This window comes from Rhinopithecus roxellana, chromosome 5 (assembly GCF_007565055.1).
Source record: "Rhinopithecus roxellana isolate Shanxi Qingling chromosome 5, ASM756505v1, whole genome shotgun sequence".
Lineage (NCBI taxonomy): Eukaryota > Metazoa > Chordata > Mammalia > Primates > Cercopithecidae > Rhinopithecus > Rhinopithecus roxellana.
This window is the reverse complement of record NC_044553.1, coordinates 69,899,970-69,927,266: the sequence shown is the minus strand read 5'-3', so window position 1 is coordinate 69,927,266 and position 27,297 is coordinate 69,899,970. Positions and strand designations below refer to the sequence as shown.

The following is a 27,297-nucleotide window of genomic DNA, read 5'->3' as shown; positions in this document are numbered from 1 at the left end:
AGTAGAGTACATCCTTGCCTTGCTTTAGATATTAACCAAAACACATACACTCTTTCATCCTTTAGTATGTTGTTGACTGGGGTTTCTTGTAGGCATTTTTTATCAAATTGAGATAATTCTACTCTTGCTAACTTGCTGGTAATTTTTATCATGACAAGGTATTCGAGTATGTTAAATTTTTCTGTGTCAATTGATCACATTAGCCTGTTGATATGATAGATTATATTGATTGATTTTTAAATATTGAACCAGCCTTGTTTCTGCAATAAATCCCACTTGGTCATGGTATATAAGTTTTGATACATTGTTGGACTTGGTTTGCTAATATTTTGTTGAGGAATTTTGCATTTAAGTTCATTAGAGATAATAGTCTATAGGTTGGTGGGATTTTTTTGGTACTGTTTTTGTCTGATATTGGTGTCAAGGTAATACCGGCCTCATTAAAATAAGTTAGGAAGTATTCTGTTTTCTGGAAAAGATTGTAAAATTGGTGTTAGTTCATTTTTAAATGGTAGAATTTTTCATTGAAACTATGTCAATATAAAGATCTCTTCAGGCCGGGCGCGGTGGCTCAAGCCTGTAATCCCAGTACTTTGGGAGGCTGAGGCGGGCGGATCATGAGGTCAGGAAATCGAGACCATCCTGGCTAACACAGTGAAACCCTGTCTCTACTGAAAAATACAAAAAACTAGCCGGGCGACTTGGCGGGCGCCTGTGGTCCCAGCTACTCCGGGGGCTGAGGCGGGAGAATGGCGTAAAACCCGGGAGGCGGAGCTTGCAGTGAGCTGAGATCCGGCCACTGCACTCCAGCCTGGGCCACATAGCGAGACTCCGTCTCAAAAAAAAAAAAAAAAAAAAAAAAAAAAAAGATCTCTTCAGAAGATTTTAAATTACAAATTCAGTTTCTTTAATCGTTATAGCACTACTCAGGTTATCTCCATCATAGTTGAATTTTTATAATTTGTGATTTTTAAATAATTGGTCCATTTCTTTTAAGTCGTCTTAACTTATGAGCATAAAGTTGTTCTTAGTAGCTCAGTTATTCTTTTAAAGGGTGCAGGAACTTTAGCAATATCCATTTCATTCCTGTAATTGGTGATTTGTGGCTTTACTCTTTTGTCAGTCTTGCTAGAGATTTATCAATTTTATTGATTTTTAGAAAAGTAGTTTTTGTTTCATTGATTTTTCTTCTATTTTCAGTTTTATTTCTGTTGTCATTTTCTTTTTGCTTGCTTTGGGTTTATTTTGCTCTCCTTTCTTTAGTCTCTTGAGGTGGGAACTTCAATTATTGATTTGAGATTTTTCCTCCTTTGTAAAGTCCAGACTTTTGAAAAGACTTCAATTCACTGTAGTATAAAGTTTTGGTTTTATAAAATTTAATGTTATTTATTAAATTATTCAAATTTATGCATCTTTTTTTTACCTTTCAAAGGTTGAATATCTCCAACTATCATGTTTTTGGATATTTTTGTGTTTCTAAATGGTTTCTGTGTTATAATAGGGTATTGCTGTATCAATTGGTCCATAAGGTTCATAACTGTTAAAGCCTTAGATCGTCGAGATTCATTTCATCAACATTATATGAGCCCATCTCCAAATTATAGAAATCCAGTGAGGGAAAAGAGAATTGCCTAAGCTTATTTAGTTTTATTCTGGCAGTTTAGAAATCTAGCAGCCTGTGGGGACCTGGGAAAAAGCTGAGTCAAGAAGCCTGCGCCCGGTTGTTTTTTATTATTTTTTAGTATGCCTACTAGGAGTCAGAGCCGTATTAATTCCTAATTAGGAGTCAGTTTTGACAATGCCCTCCTCTTTTGCTCGTAGAATTCCCTTACAGTATCTATAAAAGGTGGTGACATTCTTGTTTTTTGACCTCTAGTCCTTGCCATATTTCCAAGAGGTGCTGGTGGAATCCCAGTGTATCTCACCTCACATTCCCTCATCCCATGTCATTCTTGCTTTCTAATCGTTCACTTTTGTTAATAGTTACAGGTCTCTAATGGTTTTCTATTTTATTTTTCAGTTAGTTTGGTAAGTTACAGATTTTTAGGAAATTGGCTTGTTTCACATAAGTTTTTGTATTCGGGGTCATAAAGCTTTATATTGTATTCTTTATTAATTTTTAAATCTTTACTTTTAGTTTTATCTTCCTAACATAGTTTTCCTCTTTTTCTTCCTAACATAATTTGTACTTTTTCTTTTTTTCTTGTCCATTTCACTGGTCTTTGCAACTAATCAACTGTTGGCAAGGATACTCTCAAGACCTTTTGTATACCTTTTACCTAAATTCACCAATTTTTAACATTTGCCACATTGAATGTATCATTTTTCCCCTCTCCCAACACACACACAAACACACTCCAACACGTGCACAAAAACCACTTTTTTTCTGAACTATGTGATGTAAGTTGCATTACAGCCTGCTTTTTACCCTGTTGGTGTATTTTTCCTAAGGACAAGGATATTCTCTTACAAAATTATAGTATATTATCATATTTAGGAAATTAACATAAATACATTACTTTAATCTACAGTCCCTATTCCAGTTTTTACAACTGTCCGTGTAATGTTCTTCTGACAATTTTGTTTCTTCAGTATAAGATTATGTTGCATTTAACTACCATAGCTCTTTAGTCTTCTGTAAAATGAAGCAGTTCCTTAGTCTTTAATGACATAGACATATTTAAAGAATACTGGGCAGTTACTTTATAGAATGTTTCTCAATTTGGATTTTTCTAGTGTTTAGCCGTGATTAGATTCATATTATTCATCCTTACCCACAATATCATGTAACATCTTGTGCCAGAAAGTAAAGTTGTACTCAAAGGATGAAATCTTGTTGAAAAGACACAAGTCAGCCTGAAGGAGTTCCCTTTATCCAATTAAATTAGGATAAATGATTATAATTCATTGACTAAAACAGGAATTCATATTATCTATATTCTAAACAAGCAAGCAAATGGGGGAAAAGTAGTTCTTCCTTTCTGTAGAATTTTTTTAATGAATTCATACTCTTTAAATTCTTAATACTTTTTTGGGGTTTATTATATTCATTTTTAACATTTTAAATTGGCCATTGAGTTCATTTTGTTTTCAGATTTTTATTTTCACTCTAAGCTTTTTAAACTGCAAATTTCCTTTTTGGCTTCTTGTTTTGGATTGTTGCATGACACAAATTTTTATATGGAGTTAATTTCATTATCTTTTAGTTCTAAGGGTTTTCTAATTCTCATGCTGATATATTTGATTCACTTGTCATTTAGAAACAGGTATAATTTCTTTCAAAAGAACAGGTATTATAAATTAAAATTGTATTGCATTGTGTTTAGAGATTATAGCTTATGCGATAACAATTACGTTTGTCAAGATATATGTTATGTTGTGGGTAAATGATTAATTTACCTAAGTCTTCCACATATTTTAGAAGAATGTATTTTTCAGGTAATTCATACAGATTTCTGTGTGTGTCCCATAGGTCAGACATTTTAATGGTGGTATTCAGATCTGCTTTATCTTTACTAATTTTGTGTCTATTTCATCTATCAATTATTGAGACATATATTCAGGTGTCTTACTGTGGTTATATATTTGTCAAGTTTTTCTTGTGTTCTTTTATTCTTGGTTAATAAAAATATATGGATTATATTTCTACTAAGTGAACTTTATTCGTATTACCTTTTAGCCTAAGAGTCCATTTTGCTTATTACTCTTGGCATCCACCACCTTTTCCCAATATTATGATGTCAAGTTTAATTCCAGCTGCACACTTTTTCATATCCTTGTAGTCATGTGAGGCTCCCGTTAAATTTTATTCCTCTATTGGTTGTTTGTTCAAATTTTTATTATTTGCACACATATGTGTATATTTTCTCGCCTTATTTATTTCAGTAGGAACTAGGTAGGAGTATGGGTTTGAGTATGGAAACTATAGATACTGGTGTTCCAGTTACTATCTTTTTGAGTGAAAGTAAAATACGTATGTATGTCTGACTGTCGAATATCTGATCTCTTTTGTAACTTGCTGGTTTTTTATATGAACTATTTAGTCATATAAAAATAATGTGCCATAATTATGAAAATATGATACCATTTTCTTTTCTTCTTTCCTCCTTTATTCCTTTTTTTCTCCCTCCTTCCCTTCCTTTTGTGGTAGCTGAAGGTAACTGAACTGCTATTGTGTGAGAATCACTGCCATTGCTGCTTCTGTTACTATTTTTTTTTCAATTTCTAAAGTCCCACTCAGCTCAGAACACAGTGTTAAGCACAAAGTTATATTAATAGACAATCGTAAAACATGTATTTGATAATTCTATATAGAATGTCATAATGTATTTCTTAAAGGGTATGAGTTTTTATATCATTCAGAAAATTAAAGTTCATAATAAGAGGCAACTATTTGAGAGATCAGTTATGACTTTGGTTATCAAGTAATTTAATTTGAATTTGGAATTATTATTTTAAAAATGAAATTATTTTTCATTGGATTCAAAGGTATTTCAGAAAGTTACTAGTAAAAATTTTTATGTCTGGTTACCAAGCGTACTACTTCTTAGATAACACTATTTGTGAACATGTAATTATCTACTTGTAAGGTAGCAACTATAATATAGTACTTAGTAGTTTGAAAGTATATATTTAATTGTACTCTCTTCTTCCAAATTATTAGTTGTTATTAGTGAAACAAAAATGCACGTACACCCATTTTTGGCTTGGTTTATTTTAAATGCTTCTGGCAAGCAACACAGTTATTTTACGATGGGAGTTTTGCTCTATATTTCCCAAAATAACTTGGAATAAGTCTTCAGAAGTTGTAGTTATTTAGTAACCACAGTTTCTCCCCCTTTTTTTCCCTTTGTAAATTCTTACCCTGGAACTTTTTGCAGGTGAAGGAAAAGGGTTGGAGATTGAAGCATTTTTACAGCCTTTAGAATCCATTAACTTAAACTCCTCAGAATTTATTCACATAAATTCTTTGAAGTGCTTACTACTTGTATTTGTCACTCAAACACCTCTGTCTCCATACTCAAAAATCATCACTTCATAAATAATGATCTCCCATCCTCACATAGCAAGTAACCTATCGTGGGGTAGTGGCATCACCTAGTCACCAACATCACCATCACTAAGATTTATTGAAGATTTACTGTGTGTTGGGCAGCATTTTGAATACTTTATGTATTAGCTCATCTAATTCTCAAAAGTCAGCTGAATGATGAATGGTAGAGACTGGATGGGACCCAGCAGGTCTTGGCTACAAAGCCTTGCAAGCTTAACTAATTACTATACTGAATTCCTCTTACACAGTAGTAACAGTTTTCTTCTTCCTTAGGAAGTGAATGTGTCATGCTCCTGCCCTATTCTATTTTTCATAGCTTAATCATTATTTTGAACACTTTTCACTCATATAAAAATCCATTTTTGTTAAACAATTTTCTACTTCCGCTGGCCCTTAACCTGGTGTAGTATAAGGAAACCATTTGTCTTCCTTCTCCCTTCATGTGTATCAGATTTTAAGAAATTTATGTCAACAGTATTTTCAGTTTTCTTGAAGTCCAGAGTTCACCTGTTTATCTATATTTTCATAAATAACATCTGTTTAATGTTAACAGACAAAAAAATAGAAAATAAAAATAGATTTTATAAGTTGTTCTTTTCGTTACCACTGGATTGAAAGATCTTCTTAAAATATCTGTGGTTCCAAAAATATTTACCTTGCGAGTAAAGAATTTAGACCTCTATGTCTTAAGCAAATTAAATTTGTTTAGATTTGTGTTGGAATGCAGAGTTGTGCTACCAAACACACCTACATATTGTATTTTCCTCCTTTATTATTATAGTCACCTTCCTAGAGCTGGCTCCAGCCAGTCTATCTGCAGCAATTATATTGTACTCCAACCTGGCAAGATCTGTTTGTGTGTAAAAGTCTGAATTTTTCTTCATGCAGTCAGTATAAACATTTAAGTGCTATTGAATTTGTTGTGGCTTTTTCTAGTTTAAAATTTTTCATTAAATGTTTCACTAAAACATTACTCTAATTTGTTCTTTGTCAACCAGCCGCATTTTTAATGAATCAGTGAAGGGTTATTCATGTCACATTATTTTAGCAACCTATTCTTGATAGTAATTGTTGTTGAATGAGTCCTACATTTAATATTTACTTTACAGTAGCTGTCTACACTTCTGATGTCTTTCCAGTTTATTAATATGAAGTATCTTTTGAGTAAAAAAGAGGGTGAGGCCACTTACTGGTTGGCTTTTAAATTTATCTTTACTATCTATTTTATGAATGTCTTTCATTAATATTGTGGGGGCCTGCTGAAATTCACACCTACAGCTAATTAATACTAGCAAGAAGTTTGTTCAGCTTTTAATTAGAATTAGGGATGTGTTCCAATGCACTGAATATTTTTAAGATTATGTTTTCAATAGCTTCTGGCAATGGCCTTTAGGATAGTCTTAAGACTTAGAATTATTTATTTCCTTTTGCACCATGTCTTACCTTACAAAGAAGACAAGACATTAATTGCCATTGGTAATTAGTCTAACTTCCTATTGGCCAGAAATAATGTATCCCTTTACCTCATTTCTCCTACAAAGTAAATAATTGACTTGGTAATATGGGATTGGTTGTTTTTAATCTCTTGTCAAAGATGTAATTGCTATTTTCTACAGTTTGTTTGCTAATTATGCCCATTTCATATATGGTAATTCAGCACTGATCTCTGCTTCCTGTATGACTGTTGTTACTAATATTACTGTTATCTTTTAAGATACAGAATTAATACAGTGGAAACTACATTGGGCTAAAGTCAGAACTTAGTGTTCTGATATAGTTGAGAAGGGACAGTGAAAATAGGCAGTAGGTTTCAGTAATTTTAAGAATCCTCTATCCCTTAAAATTATTTTTGCTTTTCAGGAATGTAGGTTTAGTTCTGATCAGATGATGAGTAAACATCTTCTGAGGCATTCTTTTTCTTTGCTTTCTTTCTTTTTTTTTTTTTTTTTAACAACTTTCAACCCCATTGATTTGTTTTTTTTTTTAAAGTTTGAAGTAGATAGTTGGTATCCATCTCTGTTACTTAATCAAGGTGTACTATACATTGTCTTTAGTGTGATTAAAGTACATTTTTAAAAATGCTACTTAAAAGCAAAACAACTTTCTAATATATTATGTCACTTAGATAGATAATATTGTACATTGCATAGGGAACCTGTGAGAATTATGTAAATGAGTGATAGACTCTTCTTGGAGGCATATCCTAAAAAATATCTACAAAGATGTTGGGCGATTGTGCCAACAGATTACCTTTTTTCTGTTCCACTGCCTATTCCAAAATTCATTTTAGCAACTACCATAGAAGTTTTTACCTAAAGGATAATCAGTTTTATGCTACATTAAATATATAATAGCAACAGTATTTTCTCATATTTTATAGATAGAAGTAAACAAGTTGAGATAGTTTATAATTAGTATGTTTTTGTACTGGTTGGTACGATATTTAAACTCGGTATTTTCATGACTTTTCGGTGGAACACATTTCTGCATAGGTACTTATGTGAGTCAAAGAGCTAGTTCATTAGCCTCTTCATTTCCTCAGTGCATTTTAAAGCTCATTTTTATTGATGTATTTGTAATTTCATCTTTTAGATTCAAGGGGTACCTGTGCAGATTTTGTTACCTGGGTATATTGGATAATGCTGAGGTATGGGGAATGATGGATTTTGACACCCTTGTACTCAATAGGTTTTCAGCTCTTACCTCCCTCCTTCTCTTTCCCCTCTAGTAGTTCCCAGTGCCTATTATTGCCGTCTTTGTGTGTCTGAGGATCCATTGTTAGCTCCCACTTATAAGAAAGAACATGTGGTGTTTCGCTTTCTGTTCCTACATTAATTTGCTGAGGATAATGGCCTCCAGCTATATCCATGTTGCTGCAAAGGACATGATTTTATTCTTCTTTATGGCTGTTTAGTATCCCATGGTATATGTTTTATAAGTATATATGTACCACATTTTCTTTATTTAATCCACCGTTGATGGACACCTGGGCTGATTCCATGTCTTTGCTATTGTGAATAGTGCTTAAACTTATTTTTAAAACTACTTTTTCTGTGAGTTTCGGGAGGCTCTAAACAATAGATGCCTTTTGAAGACAAGGTTAGGGTAGATCACATTAAAATTTTATTTATCTGAGAGTTAATAGTTGAAAGTTTTAATTTTGGAAAACAGAAGAGGGGGCTAATTCAGTAATATTTTCATGTATTAAAAATTAATTTAGTGGTATTATATATTAAAACTAGAATCAAACTGTTCTTATGTCCTCACCTTTTTAACAATTCCAATTTAGCATTGTTTTACAAAATACTGCTTTTCCCACTGTTTATGGATATAGTAAAAATGTTGCAGTAATTTCTGACACTAACATTTACTTCCCCTTGAATTCTAGAGCTTAATCATGAATTGTTGTTGTTGCAAAATGGTTGTAACAAATATTTAATAGTAAATCTGTGTAAAATGCTTTAGCAAAGTGCTGACTTATAAAAGCTCTGGATATATGTACGCTCTTTTCTTGTTTTGAGTTGGAGTTTCACTCTTGCTGCCTAGGCTGGAGTGCAATGACACAATCTTGGCTCGCTGCAACCTCTGCCTCCCAGGTTGAAGTGATTCTCTTGGCTCAGCCTCTTGAGTAGCTGAGATTACAGGCACTCACCACCATGCTCGGCTAATTTTTGTATTTTAGTAGAGACGGGTTTCACTATGTTGGTCAGGATGGTCTTGGACTCCTGACCTCAGTCGATCCACCTGTCTCAGCCTTCCAAAGGACTGGGATTACAGGCGTGAGCCACTGTGCCTGGTTGTTAATTCTTTTCTAATACGTGTAGAGTCGTCAAAGTATAGGAAGCAAAACTCTTGAGATAATTTCACTGCATTGCCTATAAACAGGCAGGACTGAACCTTAGTCACAGTTTTGGTTATTTCTGAATTAATAAAAGTTACTACCAAGAATTATTATATTCAGTGGTGTGCTGATAAAAGGTTTAGCAATCAGCTTTCAGGAGGGGACACAAGTCAATGATTTATAGCATTTACATACCTCCACCATGGCTGCTTTCAGTCAGCATGCCATCATTGCATATGGCATTGGGAAGAAATGAGCAGTAGTGTGGCATTACGTAGTATTTCTACCATACAGACATAAACTACCTCAAGAACATAGGTAATTGTGAAAATAGAGTAAAATAATTAGGAACTGATGAGTTTTGTGTATTTATTATTTTGTTTTTAATGTAATTTATTTCATTGTAGAGTTATATATTCTAGCTTTTTAACAATGGCTTCCAAAATTCCTGAAAATTTAATACCTGGCTCTTGGGAGCCAGTATAAGCAGACTGTAGCAGACCTCCCCTCCAAAAGTATAAATTAGAGATTCCTAGTCCATGATCTATGAATGAGTTCCTAGGGAAGTGCATAAAGCCTGAAAGTTTTTCTGAGGAGAAGTATTGGTGTAGTACCTAATGTTTGTCTGCCACTATAACTTAAGGATTTGGCAAATAGACAAAGATCAGCTCATGCAGGGCCTAGTAGGTCATAGTAAGAATTTTAGTCTTGAAAGCATTGAAAAGACATTGAAACTAGGAAGTGGTCCAGTAAAGTTGCTACTTTTTTTAAGAAAAATTATTACTCTACCTGCCGAGTAGTGTAATTACTACTAGTAATTCACTACTACTAGTAATATATGAGGGGATCATCAGCAGTGCATGGAAGAGATGTGCAAGTGGTAATGGTGATTGGAAAAGAGTGGAGGTAGTGGAAAGATAATATTTCACCAAATACCAACTGAGCATTTATTATGTGTCATGTGCTACTATGGGTTTCATTTGAATTATTTTTAATTATTTCCTCCTATTTTCTTATAGGAGATCTTAAAATAATTAAGATGTGTAGTTCTAGTCTTTTTATTAATTAGATTAATTGCAAAGATCACTGATAGATCCACTTTTGTTTTATATAGTAATAGTGACAACTAGCGTTAAGTATATTGTGAATATGATGAAAGACAAAGGCCCAGGAACGAAAGATTGAAGAGACCTTATAACTGTCCTGGAATGGATCGTACACTGGAAGGATTTTTAAAATGCTATAAAAGACATTATTAGTATAGTAGGCAAAAGTGGAACATGGTCTATGAAACATGGTCTATAGATTAAAGTTCTGTGCTGGTTTTAAATTTCCTGAATGAGATCACCATACTGTGATTACATAAGAGAACAGTATTGCACTTAGGAAATACACTCAAGTGTGTATTAAAGATCAGTAGAACATAATATATGTAACTCCTTTGAAAGAATTCATAAGTGTTTATACATGGACATATGCGTAGAGAATGTTAAAAATTAATGTGATAGGTCTGGATAAAGGGCAAACAGGAATTTTCTGTTATTCTTGTTACTTTTCTACAAATCTGAAATACTTCCAAAATAAAAAATTTAAAAACCAAAGGTGTATTGCTTCATACATTGCATGAAGCTCTTTACATGATTGCACATTCGGTCATTCCACTCTAAGCTCTGGGATATTTTAATACTGCAATTTCTATTTTAGAGATGAGTAAACTAAGGCTTTAAAAAGTTAGGTAACTCACTTAAATACATATTTTGAGAAAGTGGCAAAGTGTATTTCTTTTACTGCCATGACCGTTAAATCCTTACACAAAATATAAATACATATTTTAAGAAATTTAGGAAAATGACTTTATTTTATTTTATTTTGTTTTGTTTTGTTTTGTTTTTGAGACAAAGTCTCACTGTGTTGCCCAGGTTGGAGTGCAGTGACCTGATTTCAACTCACTGCAACCTCCGCCTCCTGGGCTCAGACGATTCTCCTGCCTCAGCCTCCTGAGTAGCTGGGATTATAGGCGCATACCACCACACCCAGCTAATTTTTTATATTCTTAGTAGAGATGGCGTTTCACCATGTTGGCCACGCTGGTCTCAAATTCCTGATCTCAAGTGATCCGCCTGCCCTGGCCTCCCAAAGTGCTGGGATTACAGGTGTGAGCCACTGCCCCCAGCCAAAAATGACTTTAAAGAGTTAAATTTCTATTACTACCAACCCCCTGCCTCTTTCCTGGAACTAATTTCTGATATATTCCTCCGGAAATTTTGTGTGCAATGGGAGTGTATATATGTGTGTATTCTTTAAAATGGGAGTATAATAAGCATCCTGTTTATAATGTGTATTTTTTTATTCCATCTTAATCTCTTTAGTGAGTGACTTTGTGAAGACTTTATTTAAAATATTAAAAATAATTCATTAAAAAGTAATAGCTTTTTATCACCTCAGTTTGTATTTATGAGCTACATTAGATGCATTTGATACATGTATATTAATTTTTGGTATTTGGTTTTTGTCAGGTGGTTTTGGAATGTATGCTTAAAAAAGACCTCATTTATAATAAGGTCACTCCAACATTTCACCACTGGAAGATTGATGACAAGAAGTTTGGTCTTACGTTTCAAAGTCCTGCTGATGCTAGGGCTTTTGATAGAGGTATCCGAAGAGCTATAGAGGATATTTCTCAAGGTAAGCATTCTTGACTATTTTCTTAATTTATTTATCAGTTATATATAGTAGAGGTTATCTTTCTTAAGGTTGACCAAAAGTAGTTTTCACACTTTAACCATGTCAGCTTTTGTGATATGCGACCTGGCTTTGAAACCTCACAATAGATGAAGAGAAAATAATAGACTCCTTAACCTGATTTGTATCTGTCACATCATAGTCTATGTCAATTGCATGTACTATCTTGAATAGTCCATCAACAGCTGACTTCAGAGAATTCAAATGTTTTAAAATAAGAGCTTGAAGGAAGGGGGACTAGAAATGTACAGCTGTGAGAATCCCAGTTGGTATTCTACTTGTGTATGTATGACACCAGTCACATCCTTTTTTTGGGTAATTATATAGAACTTGTAATATTCAAATGTATGTAGACTCTAGTTATTCCACGACAAAAGTCTTTACTTTATTGATTTCATTATTGAGGATTGGCAGAGACTTCCAAACCTCATCTATTCCTTTGTTATCTTTCCAGTCTATTAAAATGTTAACTCAAAAGCATACAGATTTTGAAGGGAAGAATATGTTTTTTTATTTAAGACTGAGTTATGCTAGCTTAAAAATCACATTAAAACCCATTTCTTCCCATAAAGGTAGAAATATCTAAGACTTGATTTTTTTTTTCTAATTAGGAAGGAAAATTATTTCAATTTAACTTTCTGTATAAAGTAACTGAAAGTGTGCTAGACTACATTATGATTTGTGTATTTTGAAGATGTCATTTTAATAAGAAAATCTGAAAACATAAACTGTGAGACCAGTCACAGCCAAAAACATGGAAATACGTTGTACAAATCTGTTTTGATAGTGCATGAAACTGTAGTTAAGTAATTTATTTAGCTACTTTAAAAGATTGGAATTTGGTAAATGAGTAATTTTTTATTCTGATCCAGAAAAAATTACTATGAAGTAATAGTACCCATTTTGTATTTATTGTAAGACCCCATAAATTCTCCCTAGATCAGTGTTCTTAACCTTGGCTACACATTACAATCACCTGGGAAGCTTTTGAAGCTTAAAATGACTTAGTCTCCACTCCAGACCAGTTGAATCTATCTGGGGAATGGAGTCGAGTCATCCCTTATTTTTCACAAACTCCAAGTAAGTTCAAATATAGTGAGGAATTGTTCTCTAGTCAAGTAATTGTAATTTGAATTTGAAGAAAAAAAATAAGAAACTTAAAAAAAAAAAAAATACATGATACCCTGTGCCTCATTCCACAGAGATTCTGATATATTTTGGTTTGACGCCATACTCTGGCATCAGTGTATTTTTTGACAATTCCTCAGTTGATTCTAACCTTTAGCAAGGTTTGAAGAACCAGTGCTTTAAAGAGAAAAATATTATCCATGGCTGCTGGAATTTATATGATTTAAAGTTTTGAATTACTTTTAAGCTTATGCTCAGGTACCATAACAGTTTACCTCTTTTCACTAGGATCAAATAGATGGGGTTTAATGTTTTAAAAAATGATTTATAAGGAGTAACTTACAAACTCCTAAGTAGAGTAGACTATAGTACTTAGTCTGCCTTGTTATTTTTGAACATTAAAAAACATTAGCTAGCATTATTATCAGCTGTTATATAGACTTTCAACAATCTCAAATTGCTTTTACTTGACCTTCTGTGACAAAAAGATAAAATATGCTGCTCTTTCAAAAGGGCGCATTTCTCCTTATCTCATGCCTACTCCATGCTAAGCTGTGCCTCTCAAGGGTAGCATGAATTAAGAATACTAGGACAAATCCTTTCTTATTAATTTATTGAAACTAAAGGTACCCTTAACAGCATGAAAATTTGTACAGAGACATTGATGCACAAAAGTCAGTAACAACAATTGGCCTTTAACTATCAATAGTGGATTAAAACTCATTTGTTTTCCATCTTAGCTAAAGCAACTAAAATCCTGGTTATGGGTACTAAATACTGTTTCCTGGGTCAAAGCATTTAGAAAAATTGAATAAATCGCACCTTAGCATCTCCAGAGCAGTGTAATTATAATCTGCCTAGTAATTGGCAGTATTTGGGAGAAACTAGGGGCAGGGGGTGCTAGAGATAGTATACTTTCAGAGAAAGCATCTCGTTAGTTAAGCAACTGGAAATTTTCCTATAGAAGAAGGAAATACTTAAGATTGTTCTCCATTATTCTAACGGGCAAATATAAGTGGCCAGTATCTTAATTGCCAGGCAGTCCAGAAAGATCTCTGATTAGTCTTCTAAAGTATTATAATGACGTAATCAATTAGTCATTAATACTGGACTCTAAGACAAAAATTCTATGCTTAATTAACCATATCTGTTTTCTTAGGATGCCCCGAATCAAAAAATGAAGCTGAAGGGGCAGATGACTTACAAGTAAGTAACGGCTTGGAAGGAATTTGTAAAACATAAAGGATGGGGAAGAAATCACTACCTTATTAAATAAACTTATGAACTGCTAAGAATATTTCTTTTTTTTTTTTTTTTTTTTTTTTTTTGAGACGGAGTCTGGCTCTGTCACCCAGGCTGGAGTGCAGTGGAGTGGCCGGATCTCACTCACTGCAAGCTCCGCCTCCCGGGTTTACGCCATTCTTCTGCCTCAGCCTCCTGAGTAGCTGGGACTACAGATGCCCGCCACCTCGCCCGGCTAGTTTTTTGTATTTTTTAGTAGAGATGGGGTTTCACCATGTTAGCCAGGATGGTCTCGATCTCCTGACCTCGTGATCTGCCCGTCTCGGCCTCCCAAAGTGCTAGGATTACAGGCTAGAGCCACCGTGCCCGGCCTGCGAAGAATATTTCTAAGACACTGTATTTGTCAAATTTCTCCAGAAAAAAATAACCAATACAGGTTGAGCATCCCTCACCTGAAAATTTAAAATCTGAATGTTCCAAAATCTGAAACTTTTTTTCTTTTTGAGACAAGGTCTTGCTATGTTGCTTAGGCTGGTCTCGAACTCCTGGGCTGAAGCGATCCACCCACCTCCCCACAATGCTGGAATTATAGGCCTGAGCCACCATGCCCGGCCCCAAAATCCAAAACTTTTTGAGTATAGACATGACACCTCAAGTAGAAAAAATTTACACTTGACCTCATTTAATGAATCACACTAAAAATGCAGTCAGAATTTTGTCATGCCTGAAATTATTTTAAATCATGTATAAAATTACCTTCAGCCTGTGTATTATAAGGTGTATAAATATAAATAAATTTAATCTGTAAAGTTGGGTGCTATCCTTAAGATGTCTTATTATGCACATACAAATATTCTGAAATTTGAAACAGTTATGGTTCCAAGCATTTCAGATAAGAGATATCAATCTTTATATAGAAAGTAAAGTTTCTTTTTTTTTTTTTTTTTTTTAAGGAAGTGGTTCATAAGATTGTGGGCTGGGTTGGCAGAATGGGCAGGCATGCTGGAAATTGGCACAAGTTGATGTTGCAGTCATGAGAAGGCTGAATTCTGTTCTCTTCAGAGGACCTCAATCTTTTTTCTTATGCCTTTCAACTAATTGCTTGAGGTCACCCACATTATGGAGGATGCCTAACTGCCATATTATAAGGACATTCAAGCAACACTATGTAGATATTCATGTGGTGAGGAACTGAAGCCTTCAGACAATAGCCATATTAGTGAGCCGCCTTGGAAGCAGGTTATTCAGCTCCAAGCAAGCCTTAAGATGACCAGTTGTGCCATGTTTTCATTGCAACATTATGAGGAACCCTGAACCAAAACCGTCTAGTTAAGCTGCTCTTGAATTCCTGCTCAACCGGAACTGTGAAATAATAAATGTTGGTTATTTTAAGCCACTAAATTTGGGAATGATTTTTGACTGATACAGATTCTGGAGACCTGAAAATGGAGTGCTGCTGCAACAAATACTAAAACATGGGAATGACTTTGGACTCAGGATTCAGACAGTAAATAAAAGCTGGAAGGTCTTTGAGGCGAGTTTTAGTAAAGTTCCGAAGAGACTGTTACTGGAAGCTTAAAGGTCTTTGGATAGAGCGTCAGTGAGGGCTTAAATGAAAATGAAGAAAATCATATTGGAAAATGGAAGAAAGGGAATGTTTGTTTACTGTCTGAAAGCTTAGCAACGATGTCACCTGGCAGTAATGTGGGAAACAGAAAATATACCCTATGTACTGGGTGGTTAAGCTAAGGAGTTTTCAAGCAAAAGGTTGAAGCTTTTTGTCTGATCTCTTCTTACTACTTATGATAAACAGTAAATGAGAGAAGTAAGCTAAGGAATGACTCTTAAACAAGAACCCAGGACTTCGCTGGTTTTGAAAATTCTCAGTTTCTCAATATGTCAAACGGCTAAGATTAAGAAATGGCTTCTAAGCAAAGATCAAATCCAGGGCCTTCTCAGAAAAGCATTGTCTAAGGATGTGAGTGTAGGAGGATTTAAGATGAACCTCAGAGAATCTTTCAATCAAAGTAATAGGTCCTATAAGAAGTATAAGTGTATGTCACATAGCGGAAGTTTAAGGTTGAGAAGAGTTTTTCTCATTTATGAGTGTGCTTTTTATCTAGTGGAGTGGACCTCTATAAGATTCACAAAGTTTTTTGACGCATTATATTGGCAGAAATACCACCTTTGATTGAAGAGGGGCCCTTTGAATCCCCAAAATTCTACTTGCAGGAAGCAAGTTGAAAACACTATACAGATGCAAACTTGGCCCACCTTTCAATGAAAATAGAAGGAAATTAGAAATTAGAACCAAGATCTCAAAGGCCAGAGCCAAGAGTTGCGAAAATCTATTCCCAGGTCCTAAGTTCCACTCTAGGAACTTCCAACGTTGCCACCTTGATTTCAGAATTACGTGCACCGATAACTATGTTGTTCCTCTCATTTTTTCCACTTTTGAACAAGAAAGTGACATGGCAGTTATCCTCTGCCTGTCCTACCGTTGTCTTTTGGGTATGTGTTGGGCAGATAATTTGTATCTTTAGTTCCAGATCATCAGATTGAGAGAAGCGATATATATTCAAGGAGCAGCATTTAAGGAACTGCATATACCCAGGGAGTTTCATCTGTACCTGCACCTGTTTAGAAGACAGCATCCTATAGCTTTGAAGATGTTGCTGTAAAAAGATGAGACTTGTAGGGAGTCATGGGAGGGTAGAATGTATTTTGAATATGAGAAAAATATAAATAATTGGTGTTCAAAGAGCAGTGAATTATGGTCGTTTTAAAATATGGAAACATTATTTTATACTCCTTTCTTCACTGGAGTCTAATTCCCCTCTTCCTGAGTATAGGCTGTTCCTAGGGACTCACTTCTACCAAACAGAATATGTTGAAAATGAAGTGTGACTTCTGAGGGTAGATGATAAGAAAGTTTCTGGCTTCCATCTTGCTTTCTCTCTTGTATGACTCTGGGAGAAGCAAGCTACTATGCATGGGGACACTGAAGGAAATGTATGAAGAGATCCATGTGAGGAATTGAGGTCATCTACCAACAACCAGCAAGGAACTGGAGCCTTCTAACAACAACCACGTGAAGTGAATCATCCTGAAAGCAAGTCCTTCGGCCACAAACAAGCCTTCAGATAATTACAGCCACTGCCAGTCTCTTGACTAGAACTTCATGGGGACTGTGAGCCAGAATCACCCAGCTAAATTGGTCCCACATTTGTGACTTACAGAAACTATGAGATAATAAATATTTGTGTTTGAAGCTGCTAAGTTTTGTGGTAATTTTTAATGCATCTATAGGTAAAGAATGCACAAGCAGAAAGGGAACTTTAACTTTTTCTTAAGATGATTAGAATGATAGCTAATTTTTTCAGAGTTACAACTGCAAAGAAAACTCTTAGATTTACTTTAGTACTATTTATTTCATTTATGATGTTCCAAAGGTTTAGAAGGTCATTCTTCTTTTGGAATGTATAGGAAGTTGCAGTGTGTTATGATTTATCTAGCTACTTTATTAGGAATAAAATACATGTTAAGTTTCATAATTCATCTTATGTGGGCTTGACATAAATAAATGTTTTGAATACAGATTATGGTTTAAGGTAGTGTTAATATCAGGTTTACTTCATTGACAATTGTTTACAAAGACAATGTAGTTTAAAAGAATAACGCATTGTCTAATTTTTTAACACAATAAAACTAATGATAATGTTATATTTAAATAAATGTTTTGAAGGCATTAAATGCCAGAGTGGAAATCCTCTCTCTTTTGAATGTTCATTAATTAATTCAACAAATATTTGAGTACCTATTTTTGTGCCAATAACTTTGCTAGACATTTCCTTCATAAGCTATTGGACAACTTTCTGCTTTCAACAGTTAATGTCTTCATCAATTATCATAAGTCAACAGAAAGAAATTTACCTTTCTATTTCATATCTGTCTTTGGAAGGTTTTGTAACAGATCATCATTTGAATTTGAAATCCTATCTTGCTCATCTTTTATTCCTGATGTGTAGTATAGTGCTAATCACATACATAGTTGGCACTCAAGAAAAGTTTTGAGGAAAAATCTTAAAAATTAAGATTTTTAAAAACCTAATCAATAAGAAGGTATGACTGTTCTTTTCATTTGGTTTCTTTCTTTGACTATTTTAATGAGGCAAATGAGAGCTTTTGGTTTTTTGTTTGTTTGTTTAGAGACAAGATCTTACTCTGTTGCCCAGGCTGGAATGCAGTGGCATGATCTCAGCTCACTGCAGCCTTTGTTTCCTGGGTTCACGTGGTCCTCCCACGTCAGCCTCCCAAGTAGCTGGACTATAGGCACGTGCCACCACTCCCAGCTAATTTTTGTATCTATTTGGTAGAGACAGTTTTGCCATGTTGCCCAGGCTGGTCTCAAACTCCTGGGCTCAAGTGATCCACCCACTTGGTCTCTCAAAGTGTTGGGATTCTGGCATGAGTCACTTTGCCTGGTCTAGGTTTTCGTTGTTGTTTAATGCTAGCTTATGCCTTGTTTTAAGATCATTTTTAGTGGTGACAGAGTTGTCACTTACGACATTTACAGCTCTTATTGTTCAGATATGCTGGATTGAGAACAAAACCCACAAAACTTACCTCACAACAGGCTTGAGGTTAAAAGAGGAAAAGATCTTAGATATGCTTTGGGGCAGAAGAAAGATGAGATTTGATTGATATGAAGTAAAATATTATCATGTTTTCTCATTTGGCCATTGAGAAGTACATGACTAACTTAATCTTTTTTAGAAGTAAGTAATGTCATTTCTGAGCCAAAATGATTAGAAGGCTATGATTTATGTTTGTCTAATTTTGCTTTAGGCAAGGGATATGAATTGTTCATGTAATGATTTTCAAAGGTGGTAATATTTTAATAAGGCTCTATATCTGAAAACTAAGTGGACTGGCTTTATTTAGGTAGTACAGAGTATTTCATGGTACTGCAGGCTATCACAATCCTTTAGTAAGTGCTGCCTTAACAATTTTCAGAAAGCCCTGATGTGTCTTAGATTGAATTTTCTTTATTACCCAATAAGAGAGCAAAAAAATTCTCTGTATAACTTTTTGCATAATGTTTTGTTATTTAAAATGTTATTGACTCTTAGACTAATATATGCATATTTTGAAAACTGTAAGGACAAAATTAGGAATGATTCATTCCTACCCAAAAATAATTACTCTTCATATTTGGATATTTCTGCTTAGGCTTTTCTTTCTTCTGACATCTTGTATACAAATGCATACTTCCTTTTAAAAGCACCATTGGGATCATACTTCTAAAATGCAGTCAGCTTAAAATCTCTTGGCCATTTTCATTGTGTCAGTCTAACTTCAGAGTCTTTGATCTTAGCCATTCCATTATGTAGCTATACTACAATTTAATCATTCACATCATCGAATATTTCCCACAGCCTTTTACATACATTTTAATTTATGTCTTTGAGTGTGACGTTAAGATAAAAATCCTAGAAATACATTTGTCATTTAAGAGTTGAAGATTTGTGTGTTAGCAGGATGTGTATAACTACTCCTTATTAACTCAAAAGTAGATCTACAGACAGTAAACAATCTCTGCAAACCTAATACCACATTAAGCCAAACTAACTCTTCATTAGAAAGGTAGTTTAGTTCTTCTGTTGAATAAGCCAGGTTACAGGACTTGTTTTCCTTTACTACTATTGCCAGACAGTGTGTCTTGCTGCATTTTTCATATTCCTTGTATATTATTTCATCAAAGATGGCTGTGTTCAGGTAGCTTAAAGAAAATGCTATATGCTGTTAATGTTTCCAGTCAAAGCTCGTAGACAAATAGAGAACTAAAAATTCAAGGGCTGGTTTGTTCTTACCCTTGAGCTAATCAAACTAAAGAAATCTAATGAACAGAATAGGAGACAGTTGTGGCCGAATTTAAAATGGATTGAAACTGGAAACACTACACCACAATGTTAATAATGGTTTTTTTGGGCTTGTGGAAGTAGAGTAATTTTTTTTCCTTTTTTTCTATGCTTCCTAAGCTAGCATAACTTGAGCATACAATTTTAAATACCTAAAGAATTGCTATGGTAGCATGTTTAACACATGTAATGCCAAGATATAAGGGCTCTTTACCAAAGAAAAAATTTAAACCACTTCTGTCATTTAAAAAACCAATGATATAATTGTTATAAAACTTCAGTAGGATATGAGCCAGCCACACATTTTGCAAACCTGTAATTTGTGATTTACAATTACAAGAATGATGTTCTTGAGCAGTATGTTGACTGTGGTATCCCTTTTTTCTGCATTTGATTTATTTGTTGGGAATCATACATTAACAAGGGTTTGCAAAACAGCACTAAATTTTCTCTGAGAGCCAGCACTAGAATATGGGGCGCAAAGGGAGGAGAGAAGCAAACTTTGTTTTTGTTTTTTCTGCAGCTGTCATCTGGCCTTATGTTCTGCTCAAGAGCTACAGCTGGAATTATTTTATTGCTTTACTCTGTATCCTTTTGCCTCTACACACAAAATTGCTATAGAAGTCTTTGAAAAATAAAAAGTTAGGCAATCACTTATCAACCATAAGAGAATAATTCTTATACCAGCAACTGAGAGAAAAACAGCTTTTCATTGTGCACTATTGGCATGGTTACTTTGTAGACATTACACATTAGCCTGTGCCACCATACAGTACTAAAAGCATGGAATGTGAGTATATATAACTGCTATAGATGTTATGTTTTTTAAACTAGAGATCATGCCAGTGTATTTACAGTCTTTGTGCCTATCATCTATTAAACTTTTTGCTCTTGTGGAAGATTTTTGGGATTTCCCACCACCTAATTTTATCTTATGTTCATGTTTCCATAGTAATTGTCACTTTTCAGGGGTTATAACCCAGTAAAAAAAAATAGAAGTTTGTCTAAGTCTGAACACTTTATGTTTAATCATATCCAAATTAAGAAAATGTTTTGGTTATTACTACAGGTTGAGCATCCCTAATCCACAATTCAGAATCCTCCAAAATTCAGATTTTCTTAAGCACTGATATGTGGCTCAAAATAATGCTCAGATTTTGAATTTTTTTTATTAGGGTAGGTATATTATATTGTATTATACACATTTATACTTAGGTTGAACATCCCTAATATAAAAATTAGGTAAGCGATAAGACCCAGTGTGGGCAGAGATGTAAGGAAATGGTTCCTCTGTCTTACACAATTAAGGGGTTTTTAGTTGATAACATAAGTTTGCCAAAGGGTAGCTTGGTAATGTAATTGAATATGTATATATACTTTATTCAACAATTCCATTTATAGGAACTAATACTAAAGAAATAATACAGGTACACCAAGATATATGTAAAAAGAAGTACATTACAATGCATATAACAGAAATTTGGAAATGTAAATGCCCATAATTAGAGTATTAGCTAAGTAATATATGACATATGCAATACTGGACTTCTCTGCAGCAGTTGCGAAGTGTAACATGTATACTGATATGGGGAAGGTCCATGGAATGTTAAGGAGTGAAGAAAAGGAGCCCTGTATGGATAGACTAATATAAATGGGATCAAATTATACATAGCATGTAAACACATATACGTGCATTAGGAAATTTAGGAAGATGTATGTCAAATAGTAATAGTGGCTATTTGACAGGGATAGTTATGGAAATAATTTTTATTGTTTTTATAACTTGAACTTTGAATAACAGTTATTCAGAGATGTTTTTTGCCTGGTGTGATAGCTCATGCCTGTAATCCCAGCAGTTTGGGAGGATGAGATGGAAAGATTGCTTGAGCCTAGGAGTTCAAGACCAGCCTGAGCAACACAGTGAGACTCTGTCTCTACCAAAAGCAAAAAATTTGCCACGTATGGTGGAGTGCACCTGTAGTTCCAGCTACTCAGGAGGCTGAGGTGAGAGGATCATTTGAGCCTGGAAAGTCAAGGTTGCAGTGAGCTGTGATCATGCCACTGCATTCCACCCTGGGCAACAGAGCAAGACCCTGTCTAGCTAACTAGCTAGAGTGTTTAGATTTATTATTGCTTAAGGAGCTCTTTTTATACACTTTTTTTTCTATTATGTCACATTTATTCCTGAGGTATCAATGTGATCTGATTATTGGATATTCGCTTGTCACAGATTATAGAATTCTCAGTGTGCGCCAGGCATATAGTTCTATGCTCCAGGGATAAAACTTAGGCAGAGTCCCTCCTTACAGGTTGTCCTAGTTCGTTCTAGCTGCTACAGCAAAATCCCTTGACTGGGTAGCTTATAAACAAAAGTAATTTGTCACCATTTTTGAGTCTGGGAAGTCCACTCTCAACAGACTGCCTGATGAGGGCCCACTTTCGGGTTCATAAGTGGTACTTTTTGGCTATATTCTCACATGGTGGAAAGAACAGGACAGCACTCTGGAATCTCTTTTATAAGGACACTAATCACATTCATGAGGGCTCTACCTTCCTAATTGAATCATAGCCCCACCTCCTAATACCATCACATTGGTAATTAGATTTCCACATATGAATTTTGTGGAGGACACAAACATTCAGAATGTAGCACTGGTTCATGGGAAAAATGTAAATAAAATAGTACTCAGAATATACGGTGATAGATACATGTAATTTTAAGGTAATTCAAAGGAGGGAGTGAATAACTTGTGAGTGAATCCACAAAGACTTTTTAATGAGTTTGTGGCTGAGGTTAAGCATAAAACAGTTTTTTAGTGGAAAATTTGAAGCATGTCATTGTTGGGCAGAGGAAGCGACTTGTACCAGAAAATCAGAAGTATGAAACATCAGATGCTAACAGAAAGAAACAGGTACATCAATATTTGTAAAGCAAAGAAACGAGGATGAAAACCAGTAGGAACAAGCCATATTAAGAAAGCATATTGACTCTTTAAGTAACAGACTGTGTATTCATTTATTCTTTTGTTCTTTCTTGGAGTTTCTTATTCACATAAGGAAAGCCACTTTGTAATTTTTAATAAGATGGATCCATTATAATAGGAATTAAATGACAGATATACATATAAGAGTGAACAGTATGACAGCACCTTGTCTTGGTAAGAATATGGAGCACTCATTGTGGATATATGAATTGTTTAAACCACCTTCGAAAATCATTTTCATTATGAGAACTGGAACATATGTATATCCTGTGACCCAGCATTTCTATTCTTGGATATCTTCTAGAGAAACTCTTGGGCATATATACCATAAGGCCTATACACTATTATTCCTAGCAATGTTTATTGAAATAGCCAAAAATTAGAACCACCCAAACATCCATAGGCAGAGAATAGATGAATAAATTGTAGTGTTCTTATCCAGACTCTGCCACCTAGTAACTTTTATTTTAGGCAAGTTGCTTAATCCCTTTGAATTTTAGTCTCTTCATATGGAGTAGGTTGATAATGCTGTGTACCTCAAAAGATGATTGTGAGGATTGAGTTAACCCATGTAAAGTACTTGAGACTGTCTGATACATAGAAAATGCTCAATATATTTCAGCTATCATTGGTACACAGAGGTAACATGACTGATTATTGCTGCACATGTCAATGTGAATGAATTTCACTGAAAAAAATTGAGCAAAAAAGTTTCAGAATGTCCCACGATATCAGTCAGTTCAAAAGCATCTATAACTAATATTGTTAAGGGATATATGTGTGGTAAAACTGTAAAGAAGATAAGAAAATGAAAAACAATATGACTTCAAGATAGGATTTATCTGCTGAGGGTCCAAGTGGTACAGGTGGGGGTGCTAAGATGGAGAAACACAAAGGAGTAATTAGTTGTATTGGTTATGTTCACTGAAGTTGGGTGACAAATGCACACGTTCTATTATTATTTATTTGGTTATGTATATAGTCCTTTATACATATAAAATAACTCCTTAGAGAACCCATGAGTCCCCTGGTTGTAGCCTTAACTCCCCAGAACTATATTAATAGTTTGGTGTGTAATAGTTTTTGGTATTTTAAAAGTAAAAATATAAATACATCAATTCATCCTTCTATCAGTTAAGACAAATGGGATCATGCCATATTGACTGTTCTGTACCTGGCTTTTTTCATTTAACAATAGCTTGGGAACACTGAAAATATCATTTTAATCGCTGCACAGAATTCTATCATATATTATAATTTTTAACCAGTTCCCTGCTGGTAGAGCCGTAAAATATTTTGATTCTTGTTTTCTTTGTTTTTGTTAAAAAATAGTGCTACTGTGATTGCGTGTGTGTGTGTGTGTATCTGTATATGTAGTCAATCTCTCGAAGTAGAAATGCTGGGTCAAAAAGTATGGATTTTTCTTTTTTCCAGTGGCATTGTCAAATTGCACTCTCACCAACAGTGCAAAAAAAGTATTTCTATTTCTCCAAACCCTTGCCAACATTGAGTGTTACTATGTATTTTTTACATCTTACCTAGTGTATAAAAATGGCATTATACTTTCATGTGTCTTTAATGGTCAGTATGTTTTCATGTACTTACTGTCCATTTCTCTTTCATAGGAAAACAAAATTGGGCTTTATCTTGTGAGTCTCATGTTTCCTAGGGAGAGAGGGCCCATTTCTATGTACTGTGTAAATTATGTACCTTGCAAAAGAGTTCCTTAGTGAATACTTATTCTCCTCCCTGTCCTCTCCAGCATGTGCCCAGTCTTCCAACAAAGCTTTGGTAATTGGAAACCTTAAGGGGTTTTGAACAGAAAAACCAATTAGATTTGCCTGAAGAATAATGGGACAAAGGCTGGAAACAAGGAAATCAGTTAGAAACCTACTGAAATAAGACAGGCAAAAAAAAGATAATGAGGGCTTTGCATTAAGACAGTGAATAGTGGGTATTGAGAAGAGGAAATGGATTTGAAAGATATTCAGAAGATTACCTTGTTTAGAAAATTATTTTATTGACATAAAGACATATTCTGCATGAATTCAGAAGGATTTGGGCAAAGGTATAGTATGTCTCTCAGTTAATTATTTCAGATGAAGAGGGAAAATGTATTTAAGCTAAAAAGTGATTTCATTGGTACAGTATATTTGTATTTTAAGTATTATGATTTATCAGGCACAGTGGCCTGTACCCATCTGTGGTATCAGCTACTAGGGAGGACCAGTTGAGACCAGGAGTTTGAGGCCATCCTGGACAACATAGTAAGACCCTGTCTCTTGAAAAAAAAAGGCAAAACAGGAATAGAATTGATGCTAAACCTGTCTCATTCTAGCAATAATATTAATTCATAAACAAATTGAAAAAAAGAGTCTCATTGAGTTACCCCTCCAATAAAGTTTAAAATAATAATTTAAAATATAAAATGATTATATATCAAAAGTAAGGGAGAAAGTATTCAGTACCTTGATTTTAAAATTATATAAAAGTAAGCTTACAAAATTGGAAAATTAATCATACTATCAAGAAGTATTAACCTTCATTTTATTTCCTTCTAACTTCTTATCTTTTTATGACTGTGATAATACTGTAAATAAAATTTTATATACTGAGTTTTTAACACTAAACATTTCCTACATTGTATATTACATTATTCTCAAACCCGATTTCAAATGACAACACCATATTTCACTTTATGGGCATATCATAATTTGCTTCACCATTCTCTTATTATGGCATGGTTAAGTTGTTTCTTTTTACTATTAAAAATAGTTCTCTACCTAGAGGAAAAGAAGTTATACGAAAAAGATACTTGCACATGCATGTTTGTAGCAGCATAATTTGCAGTTACAAAATACGGAACCAGCCCAAATGCCCATCAGTCAATGAGTGGATAAAGAAAATGTGGTATACACACACACACACACACACACACACACAATGGAATGCTACTCAACCATAAAAAGGAAAGAAATAATGGCATTTGCAACAACCTGGGTGGAATTGGAAACTATTATTCAAAGTAAAGCAACTCAGGAGTAGAAAACCAAACGTTATAGGTTCTCACTCATTCTCACTCATATGTGGGAGCTAATCTATGAGGACACAAAGGCATAAAAATGATACGTTGGACTTTGGGGACTCGGAAAAGGGTGGGGGTGGTGAGGGATAAAAGACTACACATTGGGTACAGTGTACACTGTTCAGGTGATGGGTCCACCAAAATCTCAGAAATCACCACTAAGGAACTTATTCATGTAACCAAACACCACCTGTTCTCCAAAAAAACTAGTGGAAAAAAAAAAAAAAAAAAAAAAAACTTTAAAACAACAACAAATAATAATTCTGAGAAAAATACTTTGTGCCTAAAGCTTTTTCCATTTTAGTACTCTTTTCTTTGCCGGATTCAAGAAGTGATCAAAATGTGTGAATGTTTTAAAAGCTTTTCGTACAGTTTATTAAAATTGCTTTCCCGAAAGAGTTGTTCCAGATTTTATTTTACTTCTTTGTGTGTAGAATTAGCAATGAATGAGTATGCCTGTTTTCCTTATCACCACTTTTTTAAAAACTTGTAAATTTAATATGCATTGAAACTTTTAACTTACTGAAAGAGATAATTAGGTAGTAGGAAGATACTTTTTTTCTAGTTTAGGATTCTCTAAAATGTTAATTTGATTCTTACAATTCATGAATAATATATACTTCATTGTAGATTGTATACTTTGCATTTTCAAACAGTCTTTTGTTTGCCATATCAGCCACTTGAATGATGGTTTGGTTATTTTATTCGCTGAGACCCGTTTAGGTGTGTATCTATAAATTCATTGTGCAATATGAACTATTCCTAGTTAATAGGTTAATTCCAGGTACATTGGTAAACATTTAAAAATCATTTGTTACTTAAATATTACACACAGTTTAATGAAGCAACAAACCCTTGTTATATTTTCTTTAAAAAATTATTATTTAAAAAGTATTATTTAAAGTAAAATGTGTTAATGTTTAATTTATAGGATATAAGTAGAATAACCCAGCTCATTACAGCAAGACACTAAGTTTGTTCATATGCAGATTTGTTTAAGTCAGCTTTATTTTAATTTATAATTTTAACATGATTTCTCAGTTATAATTTAGTAAAAGATAACCTAATTCAAAAAAAGTCTCAATTAAAAGCAATATCTTGTAATTCACTGATACTACTCCTAAAACTTACACTTGTTTATAGTTTTCAATCTCCTGAGTATCCCAACCCTGAGATTGTTTAGGCAGCTATTCAATTTGTAATAAAAAGAAATTGTGCACCTGTAATCCCAGCACTTTGGGAGACCGAGGCGGGTGGATAACTTGAAGTCAGGAGTTTGAGACCAGCCTGGCCAACATGGT

At 34.1% G+C, this 27,297-nt stretch overlaps 1 protein-coding gene across 2 annotated transcripts in view; it reads left to right on the top strand.

Annotated features, from left to right (window-relative positions):
• SPRED1 (sprouty related EVH1 domain containing 1) overlaps positions 1 to 27,297 on the top strand; it is a 107,750-nt gene that overhangs the window by 59,702 nt on the left and 20,751 nt on the right. For both annotated transcript variants that reach the window (XM_030931461.1, XM_010358441.2), the window contains exons 3-4: positions 11,411 to 11,579; positions 13,924 to 13,970. In XM_030931461.1, coding sequence (XP_030787321.1) covers positions 11,411 to 11,579; positions 13,924 to 13,970 — 216 coding nt within the window. The remainder of the gene's footprint in view (positions 1 to 11,410; positions 11,580 to 13,923; positions 13,971 to 27,297) is intronic.